Raw genomic sequence first — 12,722 nt, 5'->3', positions numbered from 1 at the left:
CGATAGAGCGAGACAGGACAGCTTGGGAGATCGCATAAACGTATGCACGCGTGCATACGTGCGTGTCGACGCAATACGCGGCGGATAGAATCTCTCTCTTTGGTTTGGTATGCGCCGGGGGCCAACTCATACGCGACATCCATATCGTGAGCGGAAACGGAGCTGCAGGTTCCGTGACCCCGAAACCGAGGAATCGCCGGAGACAGAGAAAGACCCTGGGTAGTAGCAAAGAAGCGAAATAGTGTCTGTCCCAGGGGTGAACAGTATTTGAAATATACACTGAGAGGAAAAGATTGCCAATTTTAATAAATATTTGTTTGAATAGTTGCAACGAAATATTTACTAAATGTAAATAAACATTTATTTAATTTAACTATCATTTTTTTATAGAGTAAATATTTAAGTATCGTAAGTAAATATTTCATTGCAACCATTCAAATAAATATTTATTAAAACTTAGTAATTTTTTTTCCCGCAATGTATGTATTTGAAATACACACATTTAAATACATTTTGTATTTACATACATTTTTTTTAGAGTGTTTCGTATTTTGCATTTAAATACAATTTTTAATGTATTTTGCCCACCCCCGCGTCTGATGCCGAACGGTCGACATTTTCGAAAAGATATAGCGGAAAACGTTTTTTCGCGCGCCGCACCACATTCGTTTTCGTTACAATTCATTCTCGACAATAAACACTTCGTAAAACGATGCATAAACTTATCCTAATTTCACGGACGTCGCAGAAGTTGGCGATGTCGATAATAATAGTCTAGTTCATAGCGGATGAACGTACTAAAATTGTAAGCATTATTTACGAATATCAAATACGACAGGTCGCATGAAATTGTAATAAAAGTATGTCAGGTGTGAAACTTGAGTTAACAGAGCTAGAGTTATTTCTAGATGACCTAAAATTTATATCCATTAATTTCGCAAAACTAAATTAGACGGTAATTAAGATAGACGATTAGCGGTAATTCTAAATGATACCAAATCATTAATTTCATCCATCCATTACTGTTTATCAATCATGTAATCACCTAGAATGCAACCAAAAACTCTTCTAAAATATGAATAATGCTGAAAGGCAAATATAGAACGATGAAGATCCGAATAGAACTTGCGAATAAATTTTGCGGTGAAGCGGCATATTCGAGAGTTTATAACACACAATCTCAGCAACTATATCTACAAAAAGACAAGCGTAATATATCATCGAGCGACGCAAGTGGCAGCACTTCGTCCAGTTCATAGCTGGCGGAAGTTACGGCGGAAACTGGCTGGAGCGGATTTTCGGAGAAACATGGATTCGCTCGTGAGTCAGGATCCCCAGTGATCGTTCGTTCGTACACGAGAGGTGTAGCGTGCGACGACGGCGGGTGATTTAGCCGCCTTAAATCGAGGTCCGCATACCGAACGATTGTGTGTGACCGAGTCGCGCGCAGGACGACGACGTATCGGGACCCCGTTGTTGGGGACACGAGGCCTTCAAGGCCGCCGGGCTCGTAAAAGCCAATTCGTGCCTCTCCCTCGCGTCGCCGCGAGGCGGATTTCCAGCGCGAGGCACGAGAACGGATGACGAACGCCTCTGCGCGATCCCGCCGCGCGTGCCCTTATCGCCGGCACAATGCAGCCCCCGAAATTTATTGGCCCCCTCCCGAAACGTCGCGAAGATTTGTGGACGTTAGCGACACACTCGCGTGTCTACGATCTCTGCCTTCTTTCAAGTTAATTCAACGCGCGTTAAATTAATTAGTTTCACAACTTTTTGGAGAGACAAAAAAGAATCAAATTTATTCTCCAAGTGAGTTTTGAAGAACATTGTGTCATCTGACGATTTGATGAATGCCTGTGACATTACGTAATTTTGTATTAAAATATTCGAAGGAGAATCTTCAAATGATTGCTCACAGAAATCGCTGATATACGAGATACGTAGATTTTTGACAGATGACAAAAGTATTGAGAAAGAATAATATAAATTTATAGCGCACGTGAACCTTGAAACTTTTGAATTAAATAGAAAAAATTAAATACACCGAGAGAAAAAAGTTTACAACAAAAAATTTTACTCAAAACAAAAAATTATTTACTCGATGGATCCCAATAGCTTGTTTCCTTGCAATCAAGTTAAAAATAATTTTTTAATTGAAATATTTATATATGTTAATAAAATGTAGAAATAATTTTTATTGAAATAATTTTTTCCCGCAGTCCAGAAAATATTCAGACTGTTTTTATATTTAAGATAATCAATTTTTTTATCTAAAAAAATAATTTAATTAAGTTTAATAATATAAATAGTTTATTTGTAAAATCATTATTTAAATGTAAAAAAAAACAAACGAATGCTTGCATCAAAATGTATGGTTTTAAGAAAATGTATTCTTTCTTTTTTTCTCTCAGTGTAGCTATGTGTATAATTTAATTTTAATTTAATTCAACTGTTTATTGAAAATGTTAGTCGTTTTATAAGAATATTGCTTGGAGAATAATTGAATGCAAAGTAAAATTGAATCCGTTGTATCATGGACCGAGTCAATTCACCGTGAACATTTTCAGCCAGGTCAAAAAGGACGTCAGTACTCATCGTCTCTCGCGGAATACCCAAATAGTAGCGATTGCCCTGGCAATCGGCCAACGGCCAACTTTGTCGTCACTCGCGTACCGAATTCGTCGGCACATTCCCCATCGATTCTTCATCCTTCCTGCGGATCGTGCGACCATGTCCTTGTTGCTTCATCGGCGATAGCCACGCGGTTGCATAAATATTTTCATAATTGACGTGGAGGACGTATGTAAACAAATGTAAACCCGCACGTGATTCATATGGAAATACGCCGAGAGAATTACTTGGAGATGTAATATATGAACAGCAAGATGACTTATTTTACAGCGAGACCACTTTAGAAACGTAATTTAACGTCATACCTGATAAAAATATAAACTGGTTCTGTGAATTTTTTTTTGTTTTAAGGAGAATCTCTGCAATCGCGTAACAACTCGATGTTACAAGCAAAGTAATGTGTGTTGCAAGAAGCGAATCTGTGGCAAAAAATTAATTAATATAAATAAATCTCCAATGCGACTCCTTCCACATTCGCTTCCTCCGGCTTTCAGGTCATACGGTGTCACCGGTCGTTCCAAACGAGACACGGACAGGTTACTAATAAAATTACTAGTCGAGAATAATCCTCGCGCCCGACGATATCATGTTATTTCGGTCTGACGGACCAGGGGATGGAAAGTTAAATCTATCCTCGCTTCGATAAATGGAGGTCCATTAATGAATCGGAATAGCGGAAAATGTCGCGCCTTAAAGTGGAGCGCAAGCCAGGTATTTCGCGAAATCGATTCAATCGCGGTCGAGCAGCGCGAATCAAGCAGCCGGACACACGTTCGATCAGGGTCGGATTTGCATACACCTAAAGCTAAAACACCGACACAAAACACTGTATGCATCGCTGAGGCACACTGAGGCAAGTTCAAGCCCGCCGTATCGGGCGCCGCGGGAGGGAAAAACGGAACGATAACTGATCTGATCTGATAAGCTGTAGCTCTCGTGAAAGAACCCGATCATTTTCACCGACCGGTCTGGGAACACGGCGTGCTAGAACGACATTAAAGCCCAGGGACTTTAATTAAGATGTCTGGAGCAGCACCGAGAAAATCGTATGAAAGATTTCACCTAGGTGGTGGCTGGTTTCATCCGCCGGCAGAGTTTAATGCGGGACATTTAATAACGTTAAGACACAGTGTCGCTCGTAAATTTGCCCTCCGGACTCCAACCGGATTCAGAATAATCACGGCGAATATTAATTAGAATAATTAGAGAAGTGTAATAAAGTAGAGGGGCTTTCAGAGAGCGTTTTTCTTATCCGTCCAGCGGATCGCGCATCACGCGACAAATACGCAGGCGAGAACAAGCATTTGCAACGAACAAATGAGCGATTCGTGCGCCAAGTATTAGCTATACTTAGGGTGTAATTACTCCGGAAGTTGTAACGTTAAACACCATGCTGGGTTTTAAAGCGGCGCCAACACTTTCTTTTGCACTTGACTTCGCAAAGCCTTCGGTCACATATCATTTCAGATAAATTGCGCGCGCGCTCAAAGATGAGATTAAAAAGTATCACTAACCAGAAGTTTCTCAGCTGGAAATCCATCGTAGACTTCCAGCATCTAGAACAAACACATATTCAATAGACATCTCTCAAGATATTTGTTTTCTAAAAGTACATATTTTTTAAGTACGTTTCGCGCTTATTATTTATCTTAACGTCACTCCACGATGTAGCTTTATCTCTAAGCGCAGCTTAACGCACGGACGTTAGAATTAATAACTCGATCCGAGTACAATTTCAGAGAAAATTAAGAGAGGCGAGATTCATAAAATATGTCAATGGAATTCTGTCGTCGGTGCATTGCCTCTTGAACGAATAAATAAGCAACGACACGATGGCAAAATTCCAATTCCAATTCCAATTGTAACGTCAGCAACGTTCACGGGGAGCCTCGCGAAAGCGATCAGCTGCGCGTCCACCTGTTAAAAGTCGCTCGATATCGCGGCGCTCTATCCGCTTTAAGCGACGGCCTTACTCGTCCCCGTTATAAATGCGCGCACACTAACACACTGACATCCCCCGAGTGTGAGTCGACAACACACATAGAAAACGGTGGCCGCCGATATTCAACCCACCCCCCTCTAAATGATCCGACGCTTTACACAGCTGCTTCGCCTCCCTCGCCCGCGCTTCCACTTATCCTTCTCTATCCGCCAGCCGCCCCCTTTCGCGGCCTCCTTCCGCCACGAGCAACCCCGCGGCCAATAGTGACGTCATACTGCGACGTCGTCTATGACGTCACCGTTGTGCCGCAGTTCCGTTCATCGATCGGCGACCCGTGGGGTCGCCGCAGGGGCGGCGGAAGAGATACGTCCGTCGGGGCGCACTCACGAGAGTGCTGATCGGCTCACTAACTCTCTTTGTCGTGACGACTTCGTGTATGCTTGCGTTGAAAAACGACAGTGGGATCATCGCGGCCCACGCCTCCATTATTTTTATTGAGCGCGGGAGTGACGTAACGTGTCAGCGTGAAGCCCACCTGTCGAAGGGCTGTCGGTAGTCCTAAAATGGATAATCGGAAAAATGTAAAATAAATTTTACAACTATTGTAGAAACCAAAAAACAAACGAGACAAGAGTAAGACGTGATAGGATAATCGGAAATCTAATTAAATGAACAAAATGAAAAATTTTTTTTTAGTTTTGATCTCTACCGATTGTTAATTAAATTAATAAAAAAATACGCTATAACGTGTAAAAAGAAAAGTTCGTAGCTAGCATGGTTTGCGCACCGATACGATATATTTATAAAAGTACGGAAACTCTCTATGGTCCTTTTCTCATTCTTATATTTCATTGTGTCCCGCCTCTCACGCGATGGCGATAGGTTCACGGTCAACCCCCGTCGCGCCCTACGCGATTCCTAGCTGAGGTCATCTAATTAACATTGTTGTCCAAGTGTTTCGCAAGCATGTAACGAAATACTTCCGCTTGCCTGCCGTACACATGCATCACTTACACGGTAATCAAAGATTCATCTGAAAATACTGCGACAAACACTTAACATGCTAAGCACGTCGTTCACCAAATAAACTTCTTCACACATGCGTCATAGAGTCGTACGCTCCACATAGACGAGTATTCCCAAAGTCTTACGCGATAATGCAAGCTGGAATGAGTAATAAATTTAATTGATACATTTCTTCCGCGTTGCATTTTTTGCATGCGGCGTGAATGGAACCATTAGACGTGGGCGGTGGTGGAGGAAGCCATCTCTTTCACGGCTTCCCGATTCCGGCTAGCCTCTCCCGCTTTCGTGCGTGTTGACGTAATGTTAGCAGAATTATTATAAGCGCTCATATGTGACACGAAGAGGCTCGGAAGGGACCTTTATTGGCCGAGTTGTTTCTGCCGCTCACGACACGAGGCGCTCACGGTTGTTTCATCCCCCGTCCTACGCTTACCGACGCTTTTTCTTTTTTACCTTATTTAGAATTGTGCAACGTGAATAAGGACACTAAAAAAAGGGAGCGTGAGGCGTAGCCGGAGGCGAATTGCGGAGGCGAATTTACGCAATTTTTCGATTACATCGTCCCTTATTTACCTCCCTTATGGTCCCTTATCGGACGCGTCTTTTACTATCACGTCATTCTTACCCCCGATATGGATTTCGTCATTTTTTTTTTCTTTTTTTTACTTTGCGTTTACACGCGTACGTTTCCAAATGTGACATAATTCCCCTTTTCCTCTTCATTATTTCACTGAACTTGCTACCTACATGTGTGCAGCATTTGGGCGTACGAGTTGACAGAATGTTATAAACTTTATTAAAAGCGAGAAAAGGTGCTTTGCAAATAAAAAGACTATCACCCTCCGCTCCCCGGTCTGGTTTCTCTCTTGAAAAGAAACGTCGCGTTACGTATCACTGCCAAGGATACAAGAATCGTGACTAAAGTTACTTTGCCAGAGTTATTTCAACTCTGCCATCGTTTACACGATTTGTTGTCCTAGTATCCTTGGAATGAAGAATCCGAGGTGGCGTTATCAAGTATCATGCCGCGCGAATTTTAGGATTCCGCGTGATTGTTGAATTTCCTTGATGTTATTCTCTATTTATAAAAAATTTAGTTAAATGCAGAATCACATCTTATAAAATATTATAAAATATTATTTTATAAATTTCAATGAAATAGCTACTCTAAATCAATTAAAGAATTAATTAAAGAAAAGTATCTTATACGTATGTCATTAAATGTGAAATATTAAGAAAGAAATTTTACTAATAACTTTAATTACTAGAACTTTTACTAATAACTGTTAATTTTATAATAATTAAGAAATATGGTGCAAAATGGGACCATTGCTCTCTTACAAGACCGTCCTTACGATCTTAGAAATTACAAACTAATCTTGCTCCTGGACAAATATCAATTTGTGAAAGCCTACTCTGTTCGATGCATTCAGAAATCACCGTTCGTCCGAATCGAATTAGTACGGCCTGCAATTAGCAGTTGGACGCAGGATGCGGTGCGTGTGTCGCAATGTTTGCGTCACGCATCGCTCCGCGTTTATCCGCGTCAGCTTTTAATTGAAATCCCTCTTTCGCTGCGCTCGCGGAACGCATTAAGCTGATCTACGAGCCCGCGGAGCATAGGTGACACGCCGTTTAATACCAATGCAAAAAAGTCGTCGGCCTCCCTCGCCGTCGCGACCTCGTCGAGGAATGCCGGGACACAGTTATCTCTCAAGCACTGCCGATCAAAGTGAAAGAAAGAGAGAAAGAAGGAGAGGGAGAGAGAATCCGGCCGGTACCAACTTAATAAATTCCAATACGCCGCCACGACGCGCGTCGACGCCATTGATTTATCGCTCATCTTAATCATTGCGGAGGATGATGTTAAAAAACGCGAGTGAGGGAACAAAGGTCCCTGAAGACAGTAGATAAATTAGCGCAAAAGTTTGCGTTTTACCTACTTTCCTGTCGCGTTGCAACAGAGTTACACGCCGACAGATTACGCAAATATTTGTAGATAAAGGTGCACGTAAAACTCGTCCCTTAATCTTCGCGGTGAGACTTTCCAGACGTTCGCCACTTCGTTGGGGTATGTAGATCGCGCGATAGCAACGATCGACGTGACGAGCAACGGCGGTGAGAGAAAGATCGATACCTATTCTTCAGTCGCGCGATTCCGAATACATTTCTCTGCGTCTCTCGACTTCAGCCGGAACTAGTCCGGCTACATTCTTGCGCGATACATCGCGTAATCGCGGGATCATTATGTAGTCTCATTAATGTGCGATCGTTATTAACGTCATAATTCATGGAGGTTTTTTTCTTATCGACGAGACGAGTTTGTCGATCTGAAGGACAATGATCGCGAATACATTGTATTCTAAAAGTGTATAAGGCATATTTCTCAAACTATTGTCAATTTAATCGCATAGTTTTGACACATTTGTATGTAATAAAAATAAATTATTCATTCAATAAAATTTCGACACATTTTTCTATTAGGTTTTTTCGCTTAAAATTTATTTAAAATAAGATGAATAAAAAATTATTAATAATGAAACATTAACGATACGTTACAAATTTAATTAAAATTAATAAACAAAGCAGATTAAACTCTATCTGTGATATACTTTTTCGCATTTAAAGAAAAGGACGAGACGATCCGGATATGAATTAGGAGAATCGCGGGTGTAGCAGGGTACATAAATATTTGAAGCAAAAGTGAAAGCCCGCGAAGTAGGTCGTCGAATGAAGGTGGTACGTCATCATCGCGGAATTATCGGCGACAGTGAACGATCGATAGCGCGAGAGGCGTCACGGCACATCGTGCGGTTCGATCATCGTCTCATCGTCGAAATCGCAGCCTCCTATAGACCGTATGGAAATATTTGATTTGCGCGTTCGTTAAAGCCAACCAGATTACCGCGTTGAATCAATACGGCGCGCTTCGTCAGTGCCACCAGTCGACCATTCTCATGTATATCCCGGCATTCTCTCTCGTTTCCACGCAAGCTTAGAAATAGCCTGCTAGACTCTAACGCCGAGCTTAAAGCGGGCTCTTCATTTCCTCCGTGGTGGCACGCAAACTGAGGTGTACACTTCGGAACTTTAACGGCTCAGAGGTCACCCTCGATAATAAACGTCCACCGAGTTCGGTGAAGTTCAGCGAAAAATGTTGCTATTAAAAATTGTTCCCCGGCGTGACTTAAAAAGAAAATCGGCGTGCGTTGAAAAAAAAATTGAAAAAGGTTAAATTTTTCGTAAAATAAAAATTTGCTGCTGTCCCCTCAAACGCTTTGGTATATCTCGCTATATTTCTACATTGACCGCGCACCATCAAGCGTGAGAATCGATACGTCGTTACACGAGAAATTAATCGCGGCCTAAAAACGCGCGGTCCTTCCCCGCTCGTCGCGCTATCCTTCGGATTTTTCATTCGACCGCCGCGCCGGCCGATTCGATTTGTGCCGATGCGGTTTTTCCCTCATCGGTTGGTTATTCACCGACGCACTATTTCTGTGTCGTCACCGGCCGGCGCGCGCGAAAAAAGCTCGCGAGGAAGCACGTGCGCGATGCGACGGCCGCCAACAGATGCAGCACGCGGTGCATAGACGTCCCTCACGGCGCTACATCGCGGCATTACTGCACAGTGACATCACGCGAAAATTACGCGCTCCCTCTCCCCTCTCGTATTGCGAAAGATATTACGTTTATAGCGCGACGGAGTGTCGAGATTGCGAGACAGCTGTTGTATTCGTGGAGAAATTGCATGTTGCGTTTGTTCAATGCACGCAAATTCAGACGTTAAATGCTCTTCGAAAGTCTACGTGAGAACATTCTCGTGTCACTCTTCCTTCGAAAGCCATCATTGTTCACGCCTATAATTGTTTCACTTCACATATCATAAAGCATATATATGTATATAAAATTTTTATAAAATATAAAAAATTTATATATGTACATAAATTTAATATTTATTTAATAAATAAAGCTTTATATGTGCACTGAGAAAAAAAAATTGTTACAAAACTAAAATATTTAATCTGATACGATCGACTAAAGATTGGATCGATTCAAGTAAATATTTTCATTTTTCAACAAATTTTTCTTCTTAATATATATACATATAAGTTTATTAATTTATTATATTTATTAATATATAAATTTGTTTGTATTTTATCAAAATTTAATATGTATATTTATTTATTTATATGTAAATATATATTATTAATTTACTCGCGCGTGCTACGTGAATTAAAAATGCAAGATATAAAAATTGAAAATAATAAAAATCAAGTGCACACGAGAAATTGAATACCAGCATGGATATGCTGGATATGAATGACGCAATAAATATCGACTGTTTATGTACATATACGTATATTACATATCAAGATTACTATCGACACACGAAAGGTGCATTCGAGCACGTCGGCGAATTTGTTGACATCTGTGTATCGAGACATTTAACTGACGTTGGCGAAACAATTACTTGCCGGATCTCTCGCTCACTCTCTATGCAGTTAGTATTAGCAGTGAATTGCAAACGTTGGAAGATCAATATTTTGGTAGCGGTTCTCATGCCGCACGTCTGTCGCGTGTGCGCAAATTCGGCGCGATTAGTTCGGTCGATTGTTTACTCTGCGTACTTGCTCTACTAGACAATTGTGCGCGGGAAACGCACACGGAATTACAAATTTCGAATAGTTCCCATTGCTAAATCGAAGTCAAATTGATACATAATCGACACCTAAGTGATTGGTATCAACAAATGCATTCGTTATCTATTAAATATTTAGAAGAAAAAATATAATTTTTACATTTCTGTTATCGTGGCTTTATTAACGATTCTACAAAAATATAATCATGAATGTATTTACGAATGTAATACATGCAGTTGTACTCTAATTCTCCAGTACAAAATAAAACTGTTTGTAATGCAAATTTGTGTAACTATGTGCAAATATATCTACTGTATCCAATGCGCGTGTATCTAATGCGCTGCTTTCCTACTCGAGATGAATTTTCTTCATATTTTATTTTCCTCGACTTGGCACTGGTTGATCCAGTTTTTCTCGTCACTCCATTCTGCGAATTTCTCGCCAGCAGTTCTATCTCTTTCCAACTGCATTGTATAATTTCATTGCGTATCCCATAAACCCGTTCGCCGCTACGAGAAGTCTGACGCAGTGCACCGCCCACTATATGCGACACGCTATGACAATAATGCACGTTCCCGAGTATGAGGCTAAACTCCGCCAGAAATATGCAACGCGCGTATATTAGTCAGCACATTGAGAAATTTTACTTTGTATGATATAAAGTATCCCTTTTCTACAAAGCGTACTAGCTAGGTTCATCCCCCGGTCTTCAAATAATTATTCTTTTAAGAAAACTCAAATTTATTAATGTAGAATTGCGCGCTACCTTTATTATTATTATTATTGTCATTTTATCCCCCATAAGCATTAGACTAATGAATCAGAATATTATATAAACATCTGACATAATTATAAACTGATTTCGCGTAAATATTATAAAAAAAATGTTATCTAGAGCTTTTATAAAGCATAAGAATTTAAAAAGAGTGTGAAAAAAGGTAGAGTCAGCGATGCAGCATTAAAATGCTGCAGAAAATAGAAATCTCGCTTCTAGCAATCTAGCTTCAAAGCCAACTACCCTCCGCTTTTCCCTCTCTCAGCTCTTATAAAAATCCGTCATATAAGTGTCACTTTCTTTCGTTCCCATCTATTTTCCCGTAGCCAGAATAAGATTTCGATAGTTTTCTTTCTTCCGATACGGTCATTCACCAAGTTAATCGCCATCGCAGTATTCACGATTGCGACGCTCGCGATCGACGGCGTCGAAGTGGACGTATCGTCATCGGCGTCTTGGCACGACGCTACTACCCCGACGTCGTCGTTGCGGCGCGGCGGCGTCGCGGCGTCACGCGCGCCCGCAGCGGAGCGCTGCTTTAAATTTAGACGCCAGTTATTACGCGAGCAGGCTCGTGCCTCGACGCAATCTTGACGACGTCGCTTCCCCGGACGCCCTCCGTCGCGACGACGGCGTAACGCCGTTTCCCGGAAGTTATTGCGAAACGCGGAATCTACGGAAATCACGAACATAAGAATGCATAAACGTTCACGTGTTCAGGGTGAGCAGTGCATCATGTGATCTTTCCCTGCAACAATCAATCTATATTTGAATGTTCAATATAAATTGACTATTGTTATATTATTTAATTATTATGTTATTTAATTAACTGTTAAAATATTATATTCATACAATTAATTATAAAATAAGTCCTTTATTTGAAGGAATCTACTTCAAATATCAATTATAATATGTGATATTTAAAGTAGATAATTACAAATTGTAAATTGAAACATATTATATTAATAAATAATGCTATGAGAATTAAAATGTATATAGAAAGGTTAAACATTAAAAATTTAGTAAAAGTAAATTTTACGATTTGTGAAGAAAGTGAAAAAGAAAAAAAAACCTAATTTAAGAACCGCCTTTCAAAGCGGGTTTTATAAATCGTTAAATCTATTCCATTGCCACGAGTCATCGATTTCTCTGTTTTTAATTCTTTAGTATAATCATTTTGTCATCATGCAGCTGTTAGCGCTTACCAATTTTGATCGTGACTGTTTAGTACTAAAAACGCATATTTTTTTAAAGTTCCACATTTCCATAGAAAGCGACATATACGTATGTGCGCGCGTGCATTTAATTAACTGCGTAACGTTTGACTCGATTTAACGCCTGCCGATCGATCGCGAGGAGCATCGCCGAAATCTCCAGTCACGGTTTAACGCAGCGAACGCGTCTGTGGTGTAAGAAATTTCTAAACCACCTCTCTTCGCGAACTTGGTGTTCCGTCGAATCGACTTCTGCGCGATCGATACGACACACTGCATATATCGTATCACCGAGTCACAAAAACGGCAAGGTGTGTCGGATCGCGACGATTACCTGCCAACGAAATCTGCTCGAGGAAATACCAGGCCATCAATCAGCGATTTTCTGATCGCCGCCAATATTATTGAAATAGGGTGTTACGTGCCTCGGTAAAACGCGGGAGAAACCTGTCTCAGCTGTTAAATTTGTTTTACTCCTTGTTTCTACTTCT

At 40.8% G+C, this 12,722-nt stretch overlaps 2 protein-coding genes and 1 long non-coding RNA gene across 4 annotated transcripts in view; 1 reads left to right on the top strand and 2 right to left on the bottom strand.

The window, feature by feature from the left end:
• The window catches only part of LOC120358965, a 122,996-nt gene that overhangs the window by 46,181 nt on the left and 64,093 nt on the right, over positions 1-12,722 (top strand). The gene's annotated exons all lie outside the window — the stretch shown is intronic.
• LOC105194704 (nuclear receptor subfamily 4 group A member 2) overlaps positions 1-12,722 on the bottom strand; it is a 70,194-nt gene that overhangs the window by 43,334 nt on the left and 14,138 nt on the right.
• The window catches only part of LOC105194652 (COP9 signalosome complex subunit 8), an 86,705-nt gene continuing 77,837 nt past the window's right edge, over positions 3,855-12,722 (bottom strand). For both annotated transcript variants that reach the window (XM_039455002.1, XM_039455001.1), the window contains exon 5: positions 3,855-4,187. In XM_039455002.1, the coding sequence (XP_039310936.1) occupies positions 4,013-4,187 (175 nt within the window). In that variant the 3' untranslated portion in view covers positions 3,855-4,012. The remainder of the gene's footprint in view (positions 4,188-12,722) is intronic.

Source organism: Solenopsis invicta, chromosome 11, assembly GCF_016802725.1.
Source record: "Solenopsis invicta isolate M01_SB chromosome 11, UNIL_Sinv_3.0, whole genome shotgun sequence".
Lineage (NCBI taxonomy): Eukaryota > Metazoa > Arthropoda > Insecta > Hymenoptera > Formicidae > Solenopsis > Solenopsis invicta.
The sequence above is the reverse complement of the archived record's forward strand: the minus strand, read 5'-3'. Positions and strand labels throughout refer to the sequence as shown.